Source organism: Calonectris borealis, chromosome 2 (genome assembly GCF_964195595.1).
Source record: "Calonectris borealis chromosome 2, bCalBor7.hap1.2, whole genome shotgun sequence".
In the NCBI taxonomy this organism is placed as follows: domain Eukaryota; kingdom Metazoa; phylum Chordata; class Aves; order Procellariiformes; family Procellariidae; genus Calonectris; species Calonectris borealis.
Genome location: NC_134313.1, coordinates 133,815,034 through 133,838,884, shown reverse-complemented (window position 1 = coordinate 133,838,884; position 23,851 = coordinate 133,815,034). Strand labels below are relative to the sequence as shown.

Genomic DNA, 23,851 nt, shown 5'->3' with positions numbered 1-23,851 from the left:
TCAAAGAGAAAGGAAAAGTAAAAATGAGCAGGCCTCCAGCAATCTATGTAACCAATAATAATTTGACAGCAAAAAAAAAACAACCCCATGTAACATCCCACTTTGCCAAACACCCACAAAAAGATCCTGAACATATAAACATGACAGAGGATACCTTTTCAAAAGAAGAAAAGACACAATGGGGCTGGGCTTCCTTCACTAAATTCCAAAATCTCAAGCATCATCTAGAAGGTGGAGAGACACAGGTCGGGAATGAAGAAGTTACATACACTACCACATACCTCCCCAGGTGTAAAGAGGGAGATAAGAGCGCAATAAAATTACTTTCTCCTCCCACCAGAAGTTCAACTCATGACCAGAGGACCCTTTTTCTGTCTCCAGTGTTTCCCTCCCACCACTTGAACAAGTCGGAGAAGAAAGGACGGGGCTGTGAAATCCCAACAATCCTCTGCAATAAGCCCATTGCCACACTGACCTTTCCCCTTCAACTTTATAGAAACAGCTTGCTCCTGTTTCCAACTAATGCAGTTAGCCCTGAGCTCAAGCTGTGCTTCTGCCTGGAACATTTCAGCGCCACTGACATGCAACTATAATGACCCTGCCAGCATGTGTGACAGAATTTGTTTTTGCGTTAAAGATATAATATTGTTTAGGTTCAAAGTAAAGCACTCGCAAGTCAGAAAGTTTGCTGTGCAATTTTAATTCATCCTCTGGGGTGTTTATTCCCATTATCACCATGTTTAACTACAGGAGCACTTAGCATGTTTTCCAGTAGGACCCCTACTTGTTCAGCATAGTGGGTGGACGGTACTCCAACAATCAATCAAGGCTAAGCAGGGATAAGGAAATCCATATGATCCCTCCTCCACTTGTTGCAGAAGTTGGAAATAGTAGGCAAAAAGACCAAGGAGAGGAGGAAGAGCACAATATTTAAGAGATTTTGTATCTGTCACTGCCTCACTGCTATGTGAATATCAGGCTAAAAAACGGTGCTTGTTGCTAGACATTAACTGCACGTTCTCAACAGAACCTGGTATGAAGAAGTGCCTGGCACTCGTAATGGCCACTGAATATAGACATCCAACTCACATTATTTTCTGGAGAAACCAGCACAGCATGGAGGCAGGTGAATTTGAATTCTAATTGTATTCCACCATTGATTATTTTTTGCGACCCCAGATCACATCTTGTTTATTACACTAATTTTACCAACGAGGAAACAATATTCCCTCATCTCAAAGAGGTGCTGAATCAATACTTGTGAGCCATTAAAATAATACATTAAGACGCACTCTCGAAGAAGTGCATGCAGAAATTAATAACTATCAACTCACTGCACTCTTTGTATTGTGTAAGAGTTGCTTAATGAATAGTAAAGATATCCCTGAGCTCCCTTCCTTCCTCCATTACCATATATCTTCACTACATTAACAGTTTGAGCAAAAAGAAGCAGGAGACTACATAATTAAAGATTGCCAGAACCTAAATGTGTCAGTGAATGAATTGCTCATACAGTTTGAACTACTCTGGTTACTAACTTTTGTGCACTTGACTGGTAAAGTAAAAAAAAAAAAAAAAAAAAAAAAAAAAGAGTCCCTATTTTTTAAAAAAGGGATCAGGTTATTGAATTTTTACATTGTATAACCATACTTACTCTTACATTTCTTTCCCTTTGATAATTCCGCAAGTAAGGATTAAAAGTTACAAACTATTAATTGTTCCTCACTACCCCATCTCCACCCTGCTAAATTTCTTACTCCATAATTACGCTGTTATAAGATGAACAAGTGTTAAGCTCATTTTGCATTGAGAACCAAAACAAAATTCTGTGTGGAAGCAGATTAAGTTGAGAATATTACCGTTACAGTTGTAGAGATATATTATGTAGCATTTATGCTACCATAATAATAAAACAAAGATTTAAAGATAATTGGTAAATCATTCCATTCTCTTCTTAACTTCAGTTCTATAGACAGCACTAAAGAAACCATCTCGTTTTCTTCCAGCAAAGCAGAAGCTGAACACACTGTATAAACACTAGATACCTGTATATAACTTAGGCCGTTGATCATAGTGACACCGAAAGAACATACAGACATCCCGCTTGAGGGAAAGTAGGTGTTCTCAGTTTTACTTCAAAAACTTTACTTTACTTTACTCCTCTTTCCATGGGAGACTCGATAAAGATGGGGAGAAGGACAAGTTGTGAAGATGAGGCACCATGACAAAAAACACATCACAGTCTGGAATCATCGCATCTGCATCACACCCTCCCCTGAAAAAATCCTAAAAGCACTTAAAACATTGAAGAGTTTCTAAGATCAGCTTCACACAGTGAAAACAGTTCCGAAACACACACACACACACTTTATGTTATCACAAGTTCCAGAATATAGTAACACCACAGAAACTACCAAAGTTCGGAAAGGCTCTCTAAGGCTAATTTTTTTTTTTTTTTTAAATGATTAAGAATCTATGCCATGAGAAGAAATGATCAGACACTTTCCTTCTTTCTGTTGGCCTTTCATGCAGATTTTACTACAGATGGTATGGTCTGCAAATAATGTAGTTACAAACAGTAGTTAGGAAAACATTTAGGACAGTTGGCAGAAGTGCTTTAAATATTGAGAAGACTGACTGGTAAGAGTGACATGTTTCAAACTCTTACAAAGGTGTAACTCTTGAAAGGTGATGAGCCACACTAGATTCTAGCAGGCATGTAATCGAGTACTTCATTTCAGAGGGAAGATTTGCAAAGTATGGATAATTTGAATGGCTTAGAGCTACGCAAGTTCCTGTGGCAGAAACAGAAGTTCCCAAAAGAAAGATACTCCCACTGAAACTGAAATTGTTTCAGGGTAACAAAGCTTTTTATGAATTTTTCATAAAGATGAAAGAAATCCCAAACTGGAAATACACAGTTTGTTTTAATGGACAGCAAAAAATAAGTTTTAAAAAAATGAAATCTAAATCTTGAACATAAAAAACACTATCGGTATTTTTAAGTTTCTACTAGCACTATTGCTGATAACTTTCCATGGTGAGAAATCATCCCATTCCTATGCTCCAATGTATCCATAAAAGCGTGGACGGTCACAGCCAGACGTATTTGACTGACATGACAATATGCCAGTAATTCAGTAACATCTTAATTCACTTCGATGACATTAGCCTAGGCTGTTTAGCGGGGAAATTTTTATCTTTTCAGTTAATTGGGGGAACCGGCCGGGCCGGCCCCAGAACAGCACGGTTTACCCCCGGCAGCAGCTGCCGGGCCGCTGACACACCCTGAAGGGGAGAAACTTCCACCTGATCGCTCAGCGGTTAACTCGGCGGCCAGCAGCAGGGCCAGGGGGCCTGCCCGGCGCCCGGCTCCTTCCACACGCCGCGTCCGCAGAGGGATTTCACACTCCCGGCGTAGCCCCGCAGAGGTCCCGAACACCTCACCCCTGCCCAGAGGCGGATGGGGGGCTGCGAGCGCTCAGGCCGGGCCGGCAACGGGAGCCAGACCTCTCTCCTTCCTCATTGCGCCGAGCAGCCGCGGGGAAGGGAACCGCAGCACCGCGCCGGAGGGCAGCCGCAGGGGCACAGGGGAGGAAGTAACCGGGCGAGAGGAACCGACGGCGGGAAGGAACCCCCAACCCAGGAAGTGGAAGCGAGCGCCCACCGCCCGCTGAGGAGCGCTCCGCCGGGGCTGCGGCACAAGGGGCTGCTCCCCCCGCAAGCCCCGGCCGCGCCGGCTGCCCCGGCCCGTCACACCCCCCGCCGGCCCGGCCCGCCCCCCTCGGCCTCCCCTCCGCCCTGCTTGCTCACCGCCCGCCCCCCGGGAAGCCCTCCCTCCCTGCCGGCGGCCGGCCTTACCTGCCAGGAGGCTGCAGACCTCCTCGGGGATGGCGAGCGCGCCGTGCATGCTGAGGACGGCGGGGGGCAGCCGGGAGGCCGGGGACACCCCGCGGGCGGGGCTCAGCGTCTCGCTCGGCCCCGGCCCCCGCCCCGGCAGCGAGGAAGCGAAAGCTCCGCCCCCCGGCCGCAACGGCACGGCCGCGGGGCACGGGGGCGGGGCTTCGCGACACGGGGCGGAGCTTCATGACGCTTTCGCCCTCCACCCGCCCTCCACCCGCCCTCCAGAACGGCGCATGCGCTTCATCCCCGTCCCGATGTTTATGCCCGCTGCTGGGTGTCCTCCTAGCAACGCGCCGCCACGAGCGACTGCCTCCCACGTGACCGCTGCCAGCAGCCATTTTGCGTGAGGGCACCATGCAGGCCCGTCCCTCTTGCCAGAATCGAACATGGCGCTCAGCATTAGTGATCTGCTCGCCTCCGCCCCAAAGCCCATGAGAAGTTGACTATTGGATGAGAATGCCCAGAATTGCTCTCTGATTGGTCCATTGATTGTCCCGCCCAACAGTCAGGCCCCTTCCAAGCCGAGGGCTGGCGGCCCCAGCCTCCTCTCACAGGGGTGGGCAGGGTGGTGGGGGGGTCACTGGGTATGAAGAGTGAAAAATTTTGGACCCAATTTCTTCCAAATATCTTTCCAGTCTTCATTCGGAGCATGGTGCTGACCTTAGCTCGCTTGTTGCCAGGCAGGATGGCGCTGCTGAGGGAATAAAAGGGGGAAAATGCCAGCCCTGGCATTCAGCAAGGCTCTGCTGGTTCCCCCTCTTCTCTCTTTGCCTGCTGTCATTACCAATGGCTGGGTTTGGGATAGAAGACCGCAGCCCGACCTCATGCCATGGCTGTGCTGATGTCCCAATGCTTACAGCTGGCAAAATCGAGCCAGAGAACTTGAGAGGAGGAAATCACGTGCACACGCGAGGCATGCAGTGAAACAAGAAATGGAAAGTGAAGCAGTGGGAACAGGCCTGTTGGTATTGGCATCTGTTAGCACACATGTGTGGGCAGAGGTAGGAAGAGATGCTGTCCCTAAGCAACACAGCTGGGCTGCTGGAAGGGCTGACTTTGTAGAAGTTTTGCTTATGGAGCAGCTTTGATATATTTTTCCCGCAAATCCCTAGTTGTATGTATTTGGAGCACATCAGTGATGTAATATGTTTAGTGTAGAAATAGTCCAAGTAAACTCTAAGCATGTGCTTCTGTGACCTTGGTGGTTTTGGCTATATCTATGTTATTACTACAGAAAGTGTTTGTGTTAGAGCTGCAGTTATGTTAGCACATCTGTGTATCGTACCAGTATAGAAAAAACAGCACGGAAAAGAAGTTATATTTATGAAATTTCACCTTTATACCAGTGTAATTATATTAACCCTTGTGGCACAGCTGGCAGTACAGCTGTGTCAGTCAGATATTAAACAGTTTTGTACTTCTGCTTGATGTAGCTGTGCCAGCTGAAGTCTGCAATGTAGATGTGGTGTTAGATTATATTGTTCTCCTGACCTCTCACATCTCTTTTAATTACATGGAACAACTAATTTCAAATACATCTGGGTTTTCAAAGCGTTGCAGCTTTATTACCTGATTTTATGGCCATCTTGACTGAAACTCAAGCAGTTAACTAACTGACCTGTATAATGTTGCATAATTATTTTTATGTTAGTTATCTAATTTCAAAATAAACATGCACACACATCTTGGTGCATATGTGTATAAATAGATCTTGCCTCTTTATTTGTATAAATACCTACTACTCTTCTGATACAAGAATACATTTAATTTTTCTGTGGTTGGCAAGGAGGGCTCTTTGGGCTTATGTTCAATTACACATTTCAGATGTGCAGTCTTGGGAAGCTGCCATAAGGAATGGGAAAATGGCATTTAAATGGCATAGTCTAATTTGCTTGCCCTTTTTCAGGTTAATTGTAATCCTACTTTCTTGTGTTGACTTTATGGCTCCATCCATTTCTGTTCCAGAAATGACTCAAGGGTGTCACTTGAACTCTGTTGTAGTCTTTGTTTTGAGATCACTTTTCCTGATAATTTATTCCATATGTTTACCATTTGTGTGAGCTTTCCCTGAGTTTCAGAACATAAAACGAGAAGAAATAACTTACCTTTATTATTTCCTACCCCCCATACTCTAGTCACTCTGTTTTTTTCTACTGACTTTTTTTCTTAAAGACCTCCTTGTTGTTGCACTGAAGACCAGCCCATCACACAGTTAGCAAGATTTGTGACCCAGGCCTATTTTAAGCCTTGTTAAGTTCCAGATTTACTCATAGTTCCCTAATTTTTAAATCTACCGCTAATAGGAAGCATAATTCAAAACAGACTCCTTCACTGAAACAAGTCTGGCTTCAGCGCCGTTTCAGCCTGCTTTCTGAGGATTCCACAGCTGGTGCCTCATCGAAACCAGACACAGCGCTTCACCTAATCAGGCGCATAGATCAGGGGTTCTTGATGTGTGGGGAGCAACACCACAGGGAACACACAGAAGTTTATTGTCCTTCTGTGTGGGGAGAGATACGAGTTCAGGAGCAATAGCCTACCTGAATCTGCAGAGAGCCTACAGTAACGCAGCTGTAGGAAGAATAAAGTTTCCCATTCAGGAGCAGCACCACCGCCGCCTTGCCTCCCTGAGGAAATCCGACATATCCAGTGGACTGGAAAATCCAGCTTTTTTCCCTGAAATGTTCCACTTTTCTGCAGCCATGCTTTTAAAACTTAGATTCTAGGAGAAGAAGGGAACAGGACCTGTGCGCAGCTGCTGCTTGTTCCTTACATGTGCTTTAATAGCAAATTAATTGGATTACAGTGCATGCTCCCTGCGCTGCTTCCTGCACTATTTCATGCAGGCGGCAGCGGCCTTGTTGAGGCTACCCTGTGTTCTCATCTGCTCATCCTGTTGGCTGTCTGTCTTCTTTTGACAGATTCAAAACAAAATAGCTAGTCAATAATCAGAATATTTCTATTTTTTAATTATTTAATTACATTAAACAGTAGTTGGCAAAGATTTCTGGCATGCACATATAGCTGTTAAACAGAAGGAGCACAGACTTTCCTTACAGAAGAGCTTTCTTTACAAAGAAATGCAAAAACTTCTGGGTTTAAAAAATCAGAAAATATGTTATTCAATGACAGTACTCTAAACATGGCAACTCTTTGTGCATTTTGACTGTGGTCGCTGCACTGAAGAAAAGCTGCGGTGCCTCTAACGGTGGAAAAACATGTTCTGAACCCTTTATCCTCTGGCAAAACGTCGTTAATGTTTTCTTAGGATTTACTACTACTGCTCAAGTTAAAATTATTTCCTCACAGGCAAAGATACATTCAGGACATCACAGCAGCTGTTTTGAAAATAAGTTTACAAATTAGCTTTGAAGCATAAAGAAGAGCTAGTACTTCGTGTAACAACTCATTAAAATTTCGTGTATCCGCTTCTGTTCAGGATCCATCTCCGTGAAAGCTTCCTATTTTGCTGTCCTCTTACAGGCATTTTATACAGAAACAAAACCTTTGAAGCATTCAAGTATTGTTTGCACAGTTGGGTTGCATTGGCTGTACTTTGTTAGGATGTGGAAACATGGTCTTGCACTTAGAATTCAGCCCATTGAATTCAGCCTGTTGAACATGAGCTGAACATGCTCTTCAATTTATGGGATGCTTTGATGATCACAAATGGAACTAAAATGTACTCAGACTGTAAAAGTTTTGAACAAGTGCTTGTTTCTTTATTAGTTTATATGATGAAAAATTGTTACAGCAACCTTTTTTCTACACTGTTTGGAGACTTTGGTGTCACTGTTTCATGTTCTGAGTTACAAAACTGATGTACTTTTCTTTGTGAAGGTGACCTGCCATTTATGGATTGTTTCCCAGGTTGGTAGTGTCTTGCTCTGAATGTTGCTTTCTGTAAGCCTATCATTTTGAGACCTCAGCCTGAGGATAGCAATTCCCAACAGGTTTAAAAACACATGTCAAGAAACACAAGTGATTCACTTCCCTCTCCATGTTTTCCCAGCTATACGACCATGGAGAGGTGCTTGACTGAAAAAGATTGAGAATGGTCCCCTAGATCATTTGCTATGTGCCGTATCATGACTACCTGCTCAGCCTTCAGAACTATTATTTTTGATGCTGAAGTCTTCACCTTTCCAAATAAGGAGGGCATAATTCTTCATTTTTGTACTTGAATATATTACAGCAATGTCTAATTTTACCTAACTAAGAATTACCTCTGAAAAGAAAGATTGGTGTTTCCATTATCAAAACTATAGGATAATAAATATAACTTCGAATGATGTTTTCTAAGCATTACATGTTGTGGGAAACATTTTTGCATAAGCATTTCTTTTTACCTGAGTATCCATTAGTTTGTGTAGGATTGTACATTATCCAATATTTTATTAGACAAAAAATATTCTGTGTCTCATCAAGTTCAAGTTCAGTGTCTTATTTAAAAAAATTTGTATTAAGAAAACTCGTATCAGATAAAGGCTTCAGAGTTTCACTAAGATCCTGTTTTGAGATGATTTTCCAGCTGGATTGATTCAAATGGAACATCCTGAAAGTTAGTTTTGGCACAGGTGTGAGATTTCAGTGGACATTTTGTCTCGCTAAAGTCTATGAAAGCAAGCCAAAGATAACTCCTCAACTATCACAGAAGATGACGTCTGCTGCTCATCATGCAAATAGTTCCCATGAAGTGTGGAGACGACTAGCTGAATAAGAGTTGCGAGATTTCAGCTCATACTAAATCCATTTGTTCCTGTTTGTATTTAGCCCTTTGTTCTTAGACATCTTAAAATTAAATACTAAGGGAATGAAGACATTTCCTCTCCCCATTTCTCCTCTTCAAGATGGATAGAGATGCCCCGACGGGTCTTCTGCAGCTGAGCTTGGTTTTAGGAAGGAAGTGTGGAGGGAAGCTCTGTTTGTCTGGAGTTAATAACTAGATCTTAAATAAACTTTTCTTTACCCCCTATATAACCTCAATATCTAATGAATATTTTGGAGCAATGAAGAGTCTTAATAACTCTGAGGTGAGTAAACATGCATAAACATCCTGTTGCATTCTCCAGAAGTAACAGCAAAACCTCTTCATCATTCTTGGAAAGGTAGATGAAATAAAAAGAAAATCTAGGTAACCTTTTATCTAAATTTAGTGTTCTTTCTAGTTCTTTTAGCCTTGTATTAACTATGATATGATGCATTGAGTCATATTTTAAACAAATTATACCGTAGATAATGAAATTAATGAAGAATACTTTTCCATGCATTTCTATATGAAGATCCTATATCTTTTTCCTATTGCAATAACATCACTTCAAACCCCTGTGCCATAAGGCACTCACCATCGTCTGAGCCACTGCCCTCTTTTTCTCCCTCCACGCCTCTTACTCCATCAGTGAGAAGGGGGCAGCATTTTCCATGGCCAATTTGGAGGGATTGCTGTGCTGTTTGGCCTGTCCGCACACTTCTGCTGGTTGACAGAATAGGTACCCGCTGAGCCCGGTGGCAGTCTTTTCCACAGTAGTGTCATTAGCCTGGCTCTCTGTCCTTCATCCAGCAGCTGCTTTTCAAGAAGTTTTTAAGAAGGTAATATCTGAAGACTGTATCTACCAGATATAGCAATCAGATTTTAGGGAGAAATCAATAGGTGGACAGGTTTCCTTGGGTAATAAGCAAAAATTGTTACTTTGGAGACTCACAGGAAAATTTGACAATAATTAACAGAAGTCTTGAGGCGCAGCCAGCTTAAGTGTGCCTGTCTGCTAGTACCATGTGTTTTCTGAGCAGGAGGGCAATCCCCTTTTTAAAGTTCCGTCATCTGTACATTCTGGAAGGAGCAGTAACAATAGATCTGCAGGGAAAAAAGGGGTTTCCAGAGTTGCAAAGCTTTTCTGTGTAATGCTGCATTTCCCTTCACAGGGGAAATAAAACAGTCACTTTGGTTTAAAGTGGAACTGAATCAAAATCAGGGTGAAAACTAAATAAAATTTCTGCAGTAAGCTACGGAGTACTGACTCGCAGCCTCTGAATTGCCAATCTTTTAACTGAAATAAAGACAAAGAACTTCCTAAACAAGCGGCATTTCTCAAAGAGACATGCTGAGAGCCTTCCACTAAACATTAGCGAAATGGTAAGCTAAGAGTTAAAAAAGTTAAAAGGAGTTGCTGTGTTACTTTTATTTTTAAAAAGTCAAAGTGCACTTTAGAAGAGTGCTTCCATCAGCCTAAAAAAATGAATATATGACAAATTATAGTCTAGCTAACAAGAAGAGCTAAATGTTACATCATATGCATAGGCATTAGATCTCCATCTTTCTTTTTAAAACAGCTCGAATGAATTTTTGTCTTAATGTGCTTAATTCAGTGTTTTTCCTTGCAGCATTCCTAGCTTTTTTATCATTATTTTTTTGCTACTCTTACGTCATGGCCACAAACAGCAACAAATCCGGAAAGTATAAAATTTCAAATGAAGTAGCTATTCTTGTTGTTTGAATTCAACATTGTTTCTGGGAAACATAGATGAAAATCTTCTTCAGGCTCACATAGAAAGGACTAGTCCAAGTGAGGCAGATGTATAGGCTCATTTCTTGTCATGCAAACTCATTTTCTCTACAAGTGGAACATCATCAATTACCTTCTTTAAAGTGATACATAGATATGTAAAATATCATGCCAAATAAGAAGCATTTGTTGTCTCCACTAGAAATTGCATCTGATCCCACTTTATTAAAGTGCTCAACTGATAAACTTCACCTCGACGGATTTAGTTTAAGCTTTGAATTATTATTTTGTAAAATAGAGAACCTTGAAAAACTACTGATGCAAATACACTCTATTTATAAAGTGTCTTCTGGGATATCACATGGTTTACAGTGAGACTACTCAATTAATAAAATAGCTTTTCTCAGCAAGTATTTCTACAATAATGTCCATAAACTACAGTGTGCCTGGCTAAAAGTATTTCAAGACAATCATAGCAATATGCTAAAGGGGGCAAGCAGACCCCAAGCCAATATTGTCTCACTTTTTTTTTTCTTCTTAATTTAATAAAAAGCTCTGAATACAGAGACTGATGGGTTTTCAAGTTCTGACTGACGGGTTTTCAGTTGATCTTGGTGCTTTATAGCTCCTGACACTTGGGTAACTAAGCACCTTACAAACCCAACCGAAACAGAAACCTTACAAGGTAAAGAGGAGTTATTACCCCCAGGCTGTAGAAGCAGCGCCCAGGAGGAGAAGCGGCTTTGCCAGGATGAGAGGGGAAGCATGTGGCAGCATGTGGAAATCAGCCAGATCACAGAAATCCCAAACAAGTACGTCCACTGCTGGGTCATACCACCCCTCCAGCAAGCCACCTTCGGCTGTCACTGGCACACCGGAAAGTTGTTTGATTCCTGTCCGTTCTGTGGAAAGTATTATGTATAGACTCCTTATAATTCTTCAGTCCCAGACTGTGCATTTTGGGACTAACCTACATCCCCACCAGCTGGCACCGTGCAATCCTGCTAGCTTGGCAGAACTGCCTCCATTGCTGTTTTCGCAGCTGCTTATCTTTCCCAGGCATGAGCCTGATGCTAACATAATCAATGCTGTTAACAGTTAAAAAGCTGAAAAAGTTAGAAGGAAACTGTTATGTTATATTTAATTTAAGAAATCAAAGCACATTATGTAAGACTCCTTCCACAGAATTGTGTTTGCGTTCAGCGACATTTATATGGATCTTCCCATATAGGCAGCTCCTGGCTTCAACCATGATGTGAAGAACCACCTCAGCCTCATCACCCATCTATCCTTGCCGTTCCCAGTGAGGCTGCTGACCTGAAAACCAGCTGCCAGTTCTGTAGTACCTGCTGAGCAAATGTCTCCATGATGTATACAGCATATAAATCCATAAAGTATGAAACTGTAATGCTTTCATCTTACATTGCTAAGCATTAAAGAGTCAACATCCTAGTCCTGGTCACTGGCAAATAAAAGAAAACGAGGCTAGGGCACGGAAGGCAGTCTCAGGGCTTCCCAGTCAACTGCTGGTAAGCTTGATTTTGCCTAATACACTGATCCATCTTACCAATTTCTGCTTAAAAGTTTATCAATGCAATTATTCCTAATGAAAGTATTAAATACAGTGCCAAACTCACGAGCCAGAGGGCTGTTTTTTCAAGTTTTTCATTACCTACTAAGTAAATTAATTAATGCAAATGAAACTCTAGTATCATAAAACCACATCCTGCTCTAATTGAAGACAATGGCAAAACTGTCATTGACCTCCATGGGAACAGGTTCAGGGCCATAACTTTCATATATTATACATTAAGCGACATAATCAGAAATACTATCTTCTCCCATTAAAATGATACATAGATATAGCATGACAAGTAGCAGCACAGGGACTCATCTGATGGCTGTAATTAGAGGTTTTTAATGACAGGTTAGGTATGTTTAATATGCAATTCCACATTGCTGTTACACTATCAGATTCTATTCAGGATCTTTACACATAGCATAACTGAATTCAGAGGCAGATGAATGTTCCCAATATTTCAAATTCAGCAGTTTTGCTGATTTAGCACCTTCTGAAGCATGCACCATGTGGTGAACAAACACTACAAGCAAAGATGTTTTCCACTGAGATTTGTCAGGGCTTTAAAACATTAACACTTTCCTGCTCTCCTTACAGATAGAAAAAGTGCTGCTTTCTATTTAGATATAGAGACCTGTGCAATCATTCTAATAGGTATCATTTCATTATCTCTGAGGAATTTAGGTGTGGAGCCAACTTCATGTATTAGTTAATAACCAATCCATTACTTGATTAACTGACTTATATGAAGAAAGCTTATCATCCATAGATTTGTCTGCTTGGAATTAAGTCAAAACAAGATATTGAAAAGATAGTTTTCTCAGGTTTCAATGTCTTACAGAAAAATCATTGTGCCAGATTACAATGAAATATTCTGAAGAATAGTAGATGCCTTAAAAATAGCAGATACTATAAACGCATAAAACCAATCACCTAAGGCACCATTAATTAAGCATGAGTCAGTGCTTCCAGTAAATTCATGGCAACTGCAAGCAACAGGAAAAGAGTTGTCTATCTCAAAGCATTGCCAACTTACTGTAGAGACTTGATCCAAAGGATTTGAACGTCTCATGTATATAAGATTGCCAGTTTATATCCATATATACAATCGCCTTCTCTTGGGATTTTTCTTTCTCCCACTCTAGTTATCAGTAGCTTCTTCAGAAAGTCATCACTGCCTGATATAGTAAGATTTAGGAATTACTCTATGAGCTGATATGTTTCTTTTCTTGACATAGTGTTAGGAGTGTATTTTGGCCAGGAAGCCTGAAGCTAAATACTCCGGCATTCATAAGCCATGCCAGGGATTCTTGGAAACACCTGCATCTTGCAGTTATGCAAATGCCTTTGAGATATGTCAGAACAGTGTTTATTTGCACCATACCAACAGCATGTCATCTGAATTAATTTTTACATTCTTGTCCTGATGGGACATGGCTCTGAATATAAAAATTGACATATGTGAGTGCTGTGTGGTTAAAGAGGTATTGATGCTTTCCCAAAATTACCCAATAGATCTTTGCTGGCCAACGATACAATTAAACTAAGATACGTATGTTACGTATCTTGTGAGTTACGTATTAACAACCTCGATTCACAGACGTGTGTATTTTTCACAGAGATGCATCAAGAGATGCATCCAATAGCAATGTGAACGGCTTGAGAGTCAAAGATACATCAGTACTAAAGTAGTATCGCAGTCTTAAATAAATGCAATACATCAGTGCTTCTCAGCACTGTCCTGCACGACAGCCTACACCTTGGGGTGGAAACTCCTGCGGGCAGGTCCTTCACTCCTTCAGCAAAATCAGGTCACTTGGAGAGCAGAAATGAGGTGGGAGAGACCCTGTAGTCCTTTGAAACATCACTAACTTTTTGTTTAAAGGTTCAGTAACATAACAATAATAGCTGGTGCTGGAATCAGCATCAGAGAAGGTTCAGACTGTATCACCTGTACCTCAGGAAAGCTGTGGCAAGATTTGTTCTTTTCCTATGTTGTGGCTTCATGGCCTACAGATCTGAAGATTGTGTTACCCAGAAGATTGTTCTTTTTCTCTCAATCTCTGTCTCCCCCATATGTATTTTTCTTTTGGTTTTGTGACACTAGCAAAGTAAAACCTTCTGAAAGCAGGACTGTGGGAGGAGAATCTGATCTGCACATTTTTGTCACTTTTCATGCCATATATTTGTCTGAAAGGAGTGGGGATGGCATAGTACTTTTATCACACAGCTTTCTGGCTTTACCTATCAGCTTTCTATAAAAGAGAATAAATAATGATGTCGAGCTGGGCATTTACTTCTAGATGTTCCTAAATCAAAGAGGAAAATTGAGGAGGTAAGATGATGATTTGCTTTCACCACAGGGAATATCCCTGTTACTGGGTATTGCTTGCAAAAGAGTACACCTTCTCTGAGGGAGATGGGAAGTCCTGCCAGCCCAGTAGCCTCTCTGGACAGGAGAAGCTACCAAGCAAGGGGCTCCAGATCATGTGGGTCTTGCGAGTGTATGGGAGAGCAAGCAGGTAGTTGCCTTTGGTCTATTCTTTTACAGAATAGATCACCTTCTTTCTAAATGAGTACTTTTATGAGCACCGCAACTACTGAAACCAACCGTTTTTGTCTTGTGGTTGACTGTGAGCTCTGAGGGAGGTTTGTTCGCAGGCTGGCACTCATGAAAGATCCTGCTGTCTCCACGGTGGATTCACTGTGGATTGAACTCACACTTCAGCCTTTTCTTTGTCCAGAATTTATGGGATCTCCTCTCTTATTCATCTTCATATTTTCATGAACTTTTCAATAATTTAAGTATCTGTGAAACATTTCCTCATTTCTAATGAGGTTGAAACCAAAAAGACAAAGTATTGGGTACATACATAGACGTGTGCAAACAAATGCATCGCAGCAAGAACACCATATTCTCGGGTGGTTCTGTTAAAATGACACATCGTAGTAGCTGCCTGCAGGAATTGCTGTCCAGTTCCGTGTTTGAAGCTGAACATATAATTTTTAATTATAATAAAACTGCTACCTGTTTTTGTTACAGCTTCTGCCCGACCACATTCTAATGTGCCCATGGCAAGGAAAATATTGTTTCCATTCCAATTGGCATAATGAGAAAATGCGTTTAATGTGTTGGCTTTAACACAGTATTTATCAGAAGATTATCCTTTGAAATTGTCAGTTTATGGCATGATAATTAGATCTGGTACTTGAAACCTGTCAAGTAAAAGCAAGCTTTCTTCAATAATCGTATTCCTTTTCACTTCACAGGTGAGGCCTAATAAAGTGAACTACTGAAAGGTATTAAGGCAAGAGGAGGCTTGGCATTTCAGTAAGTGCAACAAAGACTGCATCCCAAGAAATTCTCGGCAATGTTTTCCACATACAAGCTTTCTTCATGAGTACATCCTCCCCCTTACAAACCAGAAGGCAGAAGACTATTGAGCAATAAAGGATGGAGGGAAAGGGCATGGTAGCGTAACTAATAATTAATAAAGGTATGGGTGGTATCTAAATATTAATAGGAAACCTTAAATACTGACTTTTGTCCAGTATATTTTGTTGAATGTGATCTAGTCTGGCTTGGCCTAACCTGCCCAGCTGACCGTGTTATGGCTCACAGGAACCATAAGGAGAAACACCTTTTCAATATAAGTACCCTAAGCAGTAAGATAAACTCTGAGAAGTAATAGGGGAAGCTCCACCTCTGGGAGTGGGGAGGTAAAAAAGTTAATTGTTAATTCTAAAATAAAGTCCATGGAGCAGCTGTTTCCTTATTTCAACTGAGGGCATCACACTGTTGACGATGATGGGAGTTGAGAGAGTTAGCCTGAAAATTATAAAATTCATTCCAAATATTAATTTGCTTAATATACTGTCCAATTAATTATGTTCAGATGAAACATAGTGAAAGAAAACCTTCCTGTAGAGGTTAAGACTTTCATAAATTTAACTAATTCATTCCTTAATTCTAATTAATAGGACTAAGGAATAATACTGGCTTTTTTTTCCACTGGCTAATCAAGAAGTTATATCTACCTGTAATAAGACAACACAGCATGCATATAAATAGCAGTGTCTAAAATATCTGTGATCTTATCTGCAGCATTTACCCTATTGTGATGCTGGAGCCAACCAGATGCTCAGAAAAAAAGCCAGGAACAAAGTGACCTAGCAGCTATGCAAAATTGTTACTTGGAAGGGCTTCTCACAAAGCTTGAGATCATATCATGAGATTTTAATTGCTGCCTTTGTTTCTTGCGACTGCCACCCCCAAAGGGGACTTAGAACAATGGCAGTGTCCCCTTTACATGGGGAATTCTGCACCTTGTTTCCACCAAAGTGTTGAAAGGCAGCTAGGAAACGCCTCATATCATACAAATTAATTAAAGAATTTCTGTGTTTTCAACGAATTTTTTTAAATTACTAAGTTTCTTCTCTTTCTTCTCTTCCTCCTGCAAGCACTGACTACATATTCCCATAATGCACTTGAAGGTCTTTTTCTCAAACGTGAGCGAGAGAGAGAGAGATTTATGTGGAAGTTTTATCTTTTGGCCTTATGATCATTCCAAATAAAACAAATCCTGACGGCTTTTTGCATGGCACAAATTAGTTCCTGATTTCAAGTGCTCTAAATAATACCTTAGACAGTTAATGGTGCATTTTAGCCTTTAGTGGTGTCAAACACTAAAGTAGCTGTGACTCTGCGATCTCCTGGGCAAGGCCTTGCTGATCACTGAGTTCGTGGCACAGTTTTTACTCAGATGCAGGGCACATGGAAATATTCCATCGAAGTTTGTTATTATTTTTGTTTAAAATCTGCTTCATTATGCCTGTGAAATGCAACAGTGAAATGCTGTAGTAGTTTTAAAAAAAAAACCAGAACTATTTAGGGTCACTTTTCTCTTTCTTGGGCAGAGGAAATCACAAACCATTATGTGTTAAGGTACTGTCTTTATAGAATTTTAAGGGCAATAAATTGTCATCAATGACAAATGTCAAAATTCTGTGTATACAAGCTAATGCTTTCTTTAAATGTGATTCATTGTCCACATGCAAATAATGTTTCTGTGTTATTTTCCCCTGCTTGTTCCGTGGCCAGTGATTAATAGAAAAGAAACCAACCAGAAAGTACAACTTCAGAATATTTTTTAAAATGTAAAATTTTAATTTTATGGTTACTCTTTTTTAAATCACTAAGACCAGAGTCCGCTATCCAGAAGAGCTTTGTCTGGATCTGTACAGCATGTTCTGTGTTGCTGAAAACCCAGCATGCCATATTAGGGTTTAAGTAGAGTTAGAAGAACCCATGTTTCAAAATCTTCTCCAAATCTGTTCTTTATTTAGCACAGCTTATACTTCTAGATGCAAAATCATTATTTTGAAGCAAAACTTACAGGATTTGTTTCCGTGGCCATTGTTCTTCACTCATTTGATCTTCTTTAAATAAACATCATAAACTCCTGTAACAGAGGACTGTCCATCCCATACTGAACCATCTTGAATAACCAGATACAGTTTTCGTTGTCTTTGGCAGTGACCAATATTTTGTACCTCAAAGGAAGAACAGATACCTTGCAAATTCATACGATCAACTCCCTGACTTTGTGCAAAGGTCATCTGATGCACTGATACATGGGATTTTAGTAACACATCCCATTGTAAATTGTATGGCTTTGGTTATAATGCACATTCGGTAGGCTGACACTATAATACATGAAGTATATTTTCCTTTTATTCATTTTTCTGAAACAAAAATATTAAAACTCTAGAGACTGGCAACATGGCATGTAGTAATCTAAATTGTGTGCAATTTCTGTAGCATTTTTAAAGGATTTAGGCATTGATTCACTCCACATCTTAAGCTTAAATGATTGACACAGCGAAGGTCCACTTTAAAAATGGACTTGGACAACTTGGACAAGTGACATTGACTTATAACAAAACTTAAGATCTTAAGTGCTCAAAATACATCTAAAAAAGAGTCTGAAACCATGCAACACTGAAGGCAGCGATTGCTTGCTACTTTTAAAAATCGAGATCCAAATTTGAATGAGTGCCTAGGTAAACATTCAGAACTTGGTTCATAAACTAAACTATGGGAAATCTGTCCTGAAAAACACCAGGGCTTTTGCCTACTAATATGCCCAAAGGTGTGCCTGGAGTCATTAGGGAACAAAGACTTGTCTGAGAAACATTATGAAGATTAATAACCGTGCATACAAGATTGGAAAGGAGCAAGCAGAGGGCATATTGCTTATTGCCTGTATCTATCTGGGACTGGGATGAAAAATAAATCAAATTCAGAAAGGTTTTCAAAGTGTTTTTAGAAAAAATTAAGAGTTGTAGTCAGGGGGGGAGAGTGGAGTCCCAGTATATGTACAAACAATCTTTCCTCCCACCTCCTGGAACATTTGAAAGAAGTAAGACCTGCTCTGAAAGCTGGAGGCTGACAGTAAAGTACAGATGCAATAGTTTCATATTCATTTAAGTAACAGAAGGAATTTTTGCAGGTATCAGGCACTGAGAAGTCTACATTTTGAAAGTCTACATTTGAAAGTTTAGGCATATAAGATGATGAGGTGCATTAGAATATGTTGTCTGGTTTTTGGTCATTTTGTTTTTTAAACTCATCAACCCACTTAGGGAATATTTGACATACCTATGTGTAAATGGAAAACCTAGTGAAAGGCTCACAGCCTCCTTGCATCTTTATTCCTTTGCACTTGTAAGACGCTAGGCACTAAATAATTTGAACAATCTTTTGTTCTTACACCTAGAAGACAAACAATTACGCACAGATGCATGCAGTGCAGAGTGAGAAAGTAGTTGGGAACTCTTATAGAGAAAGGTTGAATTTCACGATCCGACACATGATACCCTCTCAGGTGGCTCATCTCCTGCTTGGAAGGCTCAGCCCTGTGGGACGTGCAGCAGAACTTTTGGAACAGAAAGAAAAAGAGAGAGATGTACAGATATAATGTCAGTCATGGATTGCACTTACTTGGCTTGAACTCTTTAAAATTGCTCAGGTGGGAGGTAACAAGGTAAAGGGAAATTGATTCAATCAGTTTTAAAGCAGTTTTCCTGAGTTACTGTAACAAGCACTTGACTGGTTTTATCCCTTTTGTTAGAACAATGGAAAGAAGAAGTATCTGCACTTCACAGGGTCTTATTCTTCAGACCAAAATCGTCTAGAAGAGCAAATCCAGAGTGGTTTTAGTTGTAACTGGCTACAAAGGATTGTGGCGTGTGCATGCAAAAGACGAAGAATTTTGTAGTATGCAGTTCATTTCACTGAGAAGTATCATTTCACCTAACAAGCTCCACCTTGCTACCTGCTGCAGGATTAATCAGATTGGTGCCTATCGACTGGATTGGACTCTGGCAGAAAACAGTCAAGGAGCCAGCCATCAGCTCTATTGGTAGACAGCTTTTTTGAAGCATTTGTCCACAGGGATAAATTCACCTTGGCTTGTAGAGGGAAATGCATATAGTGCATACTGCACTGGGGAGGATTGCTGTGCTCGGAGCGTTTATCGTTGTCTTTGCTTGAGGAATATGCCAGAGATGAGAAGGTTTAGTTCTCATCAAAAGCTCTGCAGAACTGCCATCAGAAGAAGCTGCAGGGAAGACAAGCTGAATCAAACCACATCCTCTGCCACAGGCTTAATGCTCCCCTGACATGACAGCTAGTGGGATGGGTCTGGTTTTGCAGCCAAGAGTGTAATTCTTGTGAAAGATTAAAAGAAGTTTCAATACAGGATCAGGGCAAATCAGATTTCACAACGGGTTAGAAATTTCCACAAGAAAGTTCTTTCTTACTTTTTATTGCTTTCCCCTTGGCTTTTTCTTTATTTCTGTCATTATGATGTCAGAGTCCAGAAGCTAGATGAAGAGATTCGATACAAAACACTCTGTACAGTGATCATGGCATTTGCCCTCACCAAGTCCAGTATAGCTGGCTTTTTCTCTTCACACATTTCCAGACCCTCTAGGTTTTTTCAGTTCTAGTCTGCCCTTTAACAATGTCATCTTCTTTTTAGGATACCATTTGTCATTATCTCCCTGTTTTATCCAAATAAGTGGAAAGATCCACACCATTTGCTGAACCATATTTAAGCTCTCCAAATGACCACTAATTTTAACATTGACTTATGGGAAGCAGTCTTAATGCTGAGTAGTGGTATTTGTGATCTTGATAACATTTCTGAATGACAGCTGCAATCATTTTGCTCATAATTGGTTCTGATTACAACATTTATTTTCATCATTTTCATTTTAGAACCTCTGTAGTGTTAATAATAAAATGCATTGAATGTAAAAAGCATACAACTTTTTCTGCAGCTCTCCTGAGATGACTCTGTGGTGTTCTTGGACATGAAAAGATTCTGCCCCATTCATGGATGGCATGGAATATGTCGTAAGGAGTATATTTGTGACATCTTTCAATGGAATTAGTAAGTGATGAATTGTGGTATTATACAAGAAGCACAGCTGCTGGATAACACAAGAGTCTTACAGCTAGAAAGCACCCTACAAGAGAAAAGCCTTCAAAATATAAACCTTTTACTGTCATCATCTGCAGAATACTGGACATTCACAACATGCAAATGTCCGGGTTATAAACTTGCAAGCTGCATTAATGTGGCAGTTAAATTTACTAGTCTGAAAGCTGCACTTGTAAAATATTTATGAATACATGTGGTTGTCACTGCAAAGAAACTGCACTGTCAGCTCAACCTCTCTCCCTGATTGTTTCCTCTCCCTGTCTTCCCCCACTGGATTGTATTCCGTGAAATTCAAAGCATGAGCCTTACCTTACTTTAAAAATACCTACGTGAGAGGTGTTACACTGCAAAAGAAAAAAAGAAGAGCTGCTTCCATGATATTTTGGTGCAATCGTATTCACTGTTTTATCCACTCAGAAAGGTTTTGATTCGGTATTCTTTAATGGGAGATTAAATTTGGTTTTTCAAATTAAAAAATGAACTGTAAAGAATGATTTGAAATTTTTTCCACAAAATTTAGACTGTCCATTAAGTCATCAAGGGCACTGTTTTTGCAAGTGCCCTGCATAGCTGCCTAACTGGGCATTGTGGGAGAAGAGGGTTGAAAATGAGGCTGGAAGGATTAAAAAATATGCTACATGCTTTAAATACATATTGTACCTTTCCTTTTTCTTTGTCCCAAAGAGGTCACAGCTTTCATATTTAAACAATTACTAATTTTACATATATTTTGCATATGAACACTCCCATTACTGTGGGATGTCCCCATGTACATTTTGGAGGGCTCAGTTGCGAAATAGACTATACAAGAAAGGAAGCCTGAGGAAGAAATCTTCTGGTTTCCTTACCTGACACCAAATTGACATCAGTGTGATTTTTCTTCAAGAAGTGTTCAGGGCTGGATTCTTTCTTAATGCAATATTGAATTAAAAAAAAAAACCCAAGAAATTAAAATGTTAATATTGGTCTTTGAGTTCCTCAGTTGTGATAGCATGCACACAAGAGGTATGAGCATATTTATTTAGTAGTTACACATCTTCAAACACTTTAGCCCAAAGTACCAGTGAATTTGCAAGCACCCATGCTGAAGTTTGGGGCCGAGGGAGGAAGGGTTGGCAGATAAGCTCGGACTAGTAGCTGCAGTCTACTAGCCTCTCAGTTGCATCTCCAGCATTTCAACAGCTCCAAAGTCAGGAGTGCCACTGCCAAGAGCAGTCCACCTCTGCCAATACATTCCCAGTAAACAGTGCCCACACCACCATGGCCAACCAAACTCCACAGCCTCCACACCCTCGTACCCACTTGCTTCATCAAAAGCTCCACCACACGCAGAGGATTTACTGGGCATGCTATGCTTTCAGCCCAACAACAGCATAATGTAGAAAAATAGTTTCTGTTACTCCGCAGATACCACATACCAGCTTTTCTCTAGGGAAAATCTCTCATGGCCATAAATGCTGTCTTAGCCTCCCCGTCTATATTCAGAAGAAGGAGGTGAGCTGCTCCAGCAGACCAAGGCATCTGCATTGCCCACATCCTTGTCCTCTTCTTTCCAAAAGCTGCAATGTCAGCATACCACAAAGAAGTAAGATGGTGCAAGGCAAAAGATGACCTATGGAAGGTTTTCTTCTGCTTGGACCAGACATTGTCTAGCCTGACCTGTGAGCACAGGAATGTGATTAGGAGTAGTTATCACGGATTTATGAAAGCAAAATTATGTCTGACCAACCTGATAGCCTTCTATGATGAGATGGCTGCCTTAGTGGTTGAGGGAAGAGCAAAGAATGTTGTCTATCTTGACTTTAGGAAGGCTTTTGACACAGTCTCCCACAACATCCTCACTGAAAAACTGATGAAGTACAGACTAGATAAGTGGACAACGAAGTGGACTGAAAACTGGTTGAACTGCTGGGCACAAAGGGATCCAGCTGGAGGAGGAGTGCGAAGTCCTGCACTTCAAGAAGAGGAATTGCGAATTCCTGCACCTGGGGAGGAATAATTCCATGCACCAGTACAGACTGGGGCCAACCATCCAGAAAGCAACTTTGCAGAAAAAGACCTCAGGGTCCCTGTGGACACCAGGCTGAACATGAGCCAGCAATGTGCCCTGGTGGCAAAAAAGCCCAACAGCATCCTGGGTTGCTTTAGGAAGATGATAACCAGCAGGTCGAGGGAGGTGATTATTCCCCTCTGCTCAGAACTGGTGAGACCACATCTGGAGTGCTGTGTCCAGTTCTGGACTCCTCTGTACACAAGAGACATGGGCATACTGGACAAGTCCAGCAAGGAGCTGTGAAGATGTTTAAAGGACTGGAGTATCTGACATAAAAGGAGAGGCTGAAAGCTGGGACTATTCAGCTTGAAGAAGGTTCAGGGTGATCAAACACTAGAACAAGTGCCCAGAGGGGTTGCAGAGTTTCCATCTTTGGAGATAATCAAAACTTGACTGGGCAATGTCTTGAGGAACCTGCCCCAGCTGACCCAGCTCTGAGCAGGAGGGTTGGATTAGATGATCTCCAGAGGTTCCTCCTAACCTCAACTATTCTGTGATTCTGTGATGGCCAGAGTTTGACCATGGTCCTTATCGTCTCTGGGATAAGACTCCAAAGTACGGATAGCATGGGTTGGAGTTTGTGTAGGTATAAATTTGGCCAGGGAAACCTGCATGTCTGTAGAACTCTGGACCTGGGAGAACCCTTGTCTACGAGCGTGCTTTGCTTTTGGCTTTTCTCAGTGCTTCTAGTACTGTGGATCCTTACAGTTCAGCTTGGCTTGTCTCCCTCCTTACAGCAATGCTGGGATGGCTGCTAAGCCCTTTGTGCACACTACCCTATGTGAAAGGGAGAGAGTTGTTTGGGGACCCGTCCTCATGGAGTCTCATTCACCACAGTCCTGGCTGCGAAGCGAGCATCACCAAACACTGCAGATCATCTGACGCACTTCTGAGCTGGTGAAATTCTGACTGAAGTGTGGATAAAGAGCTCTGGCACGCCACTCTCTGAGAGCGCTGGAAGCAATAGCTGATACAATACTGGCGCGAGTGTGTGCTCTGCTGCGCAGAGACTGCATGTAATGAAATTCTTGTTGTGTAATGCAGCTGATGGATGGGGCTTGATGTATAGTCAACAACTGGTGTTTCCAGGGGTGAATATTACCAAAACCTCTATTCATATTTAAACACGTGATATAGCTTTTCCCTCCACAGGAAAAAAAAGTGACTGCAGATGTCTGTGACACTTGAAAAATCAAAGTCTTTCAAAGTAATAAAGCCAATGCTCAGAAAATATTATGAACAGTAGCCCTACTACAGTATTTCCTTTAAAGAGACATCTGGGGTGAATTAGGATGCTGCTCAG

General features: G+C 41.1%; 1 protein-coding gene across 4 annotated transcripts in view; it reads right to left on the bottom strand.

Annotated features, from left to right (window-relative positions):
- Positions 1-4,065, bottom strand: part of SKAP2 (src kinase associated phosphoprotein 2) — a 120,087-nt gene extending 116,022 nt beyond the window's left edge. For 2 of the 4 annotated variants that reach the window (XM_075143510.1, XM_075143508.1), the window contains exon 1: positions 3,862-4,039. In XM_075143510.1, the coding sequence (XP_074999611.1) occupies positions 3,862-3,910 (49 nt within the window). In that variant the 5' untranslated portion in view covers positions 3,911-4,039. Of the gene's footprint in view, positions 1-3,861 lie in introns of all 4 variants that reach the window. The other 2 variants (XM_075143507.1, XM_075143506.1) reach the window with 2 other exon arrangements.
- Between the last annotated feature and the right edge of the window lie 19,786 nt (positions 4,066-23,851).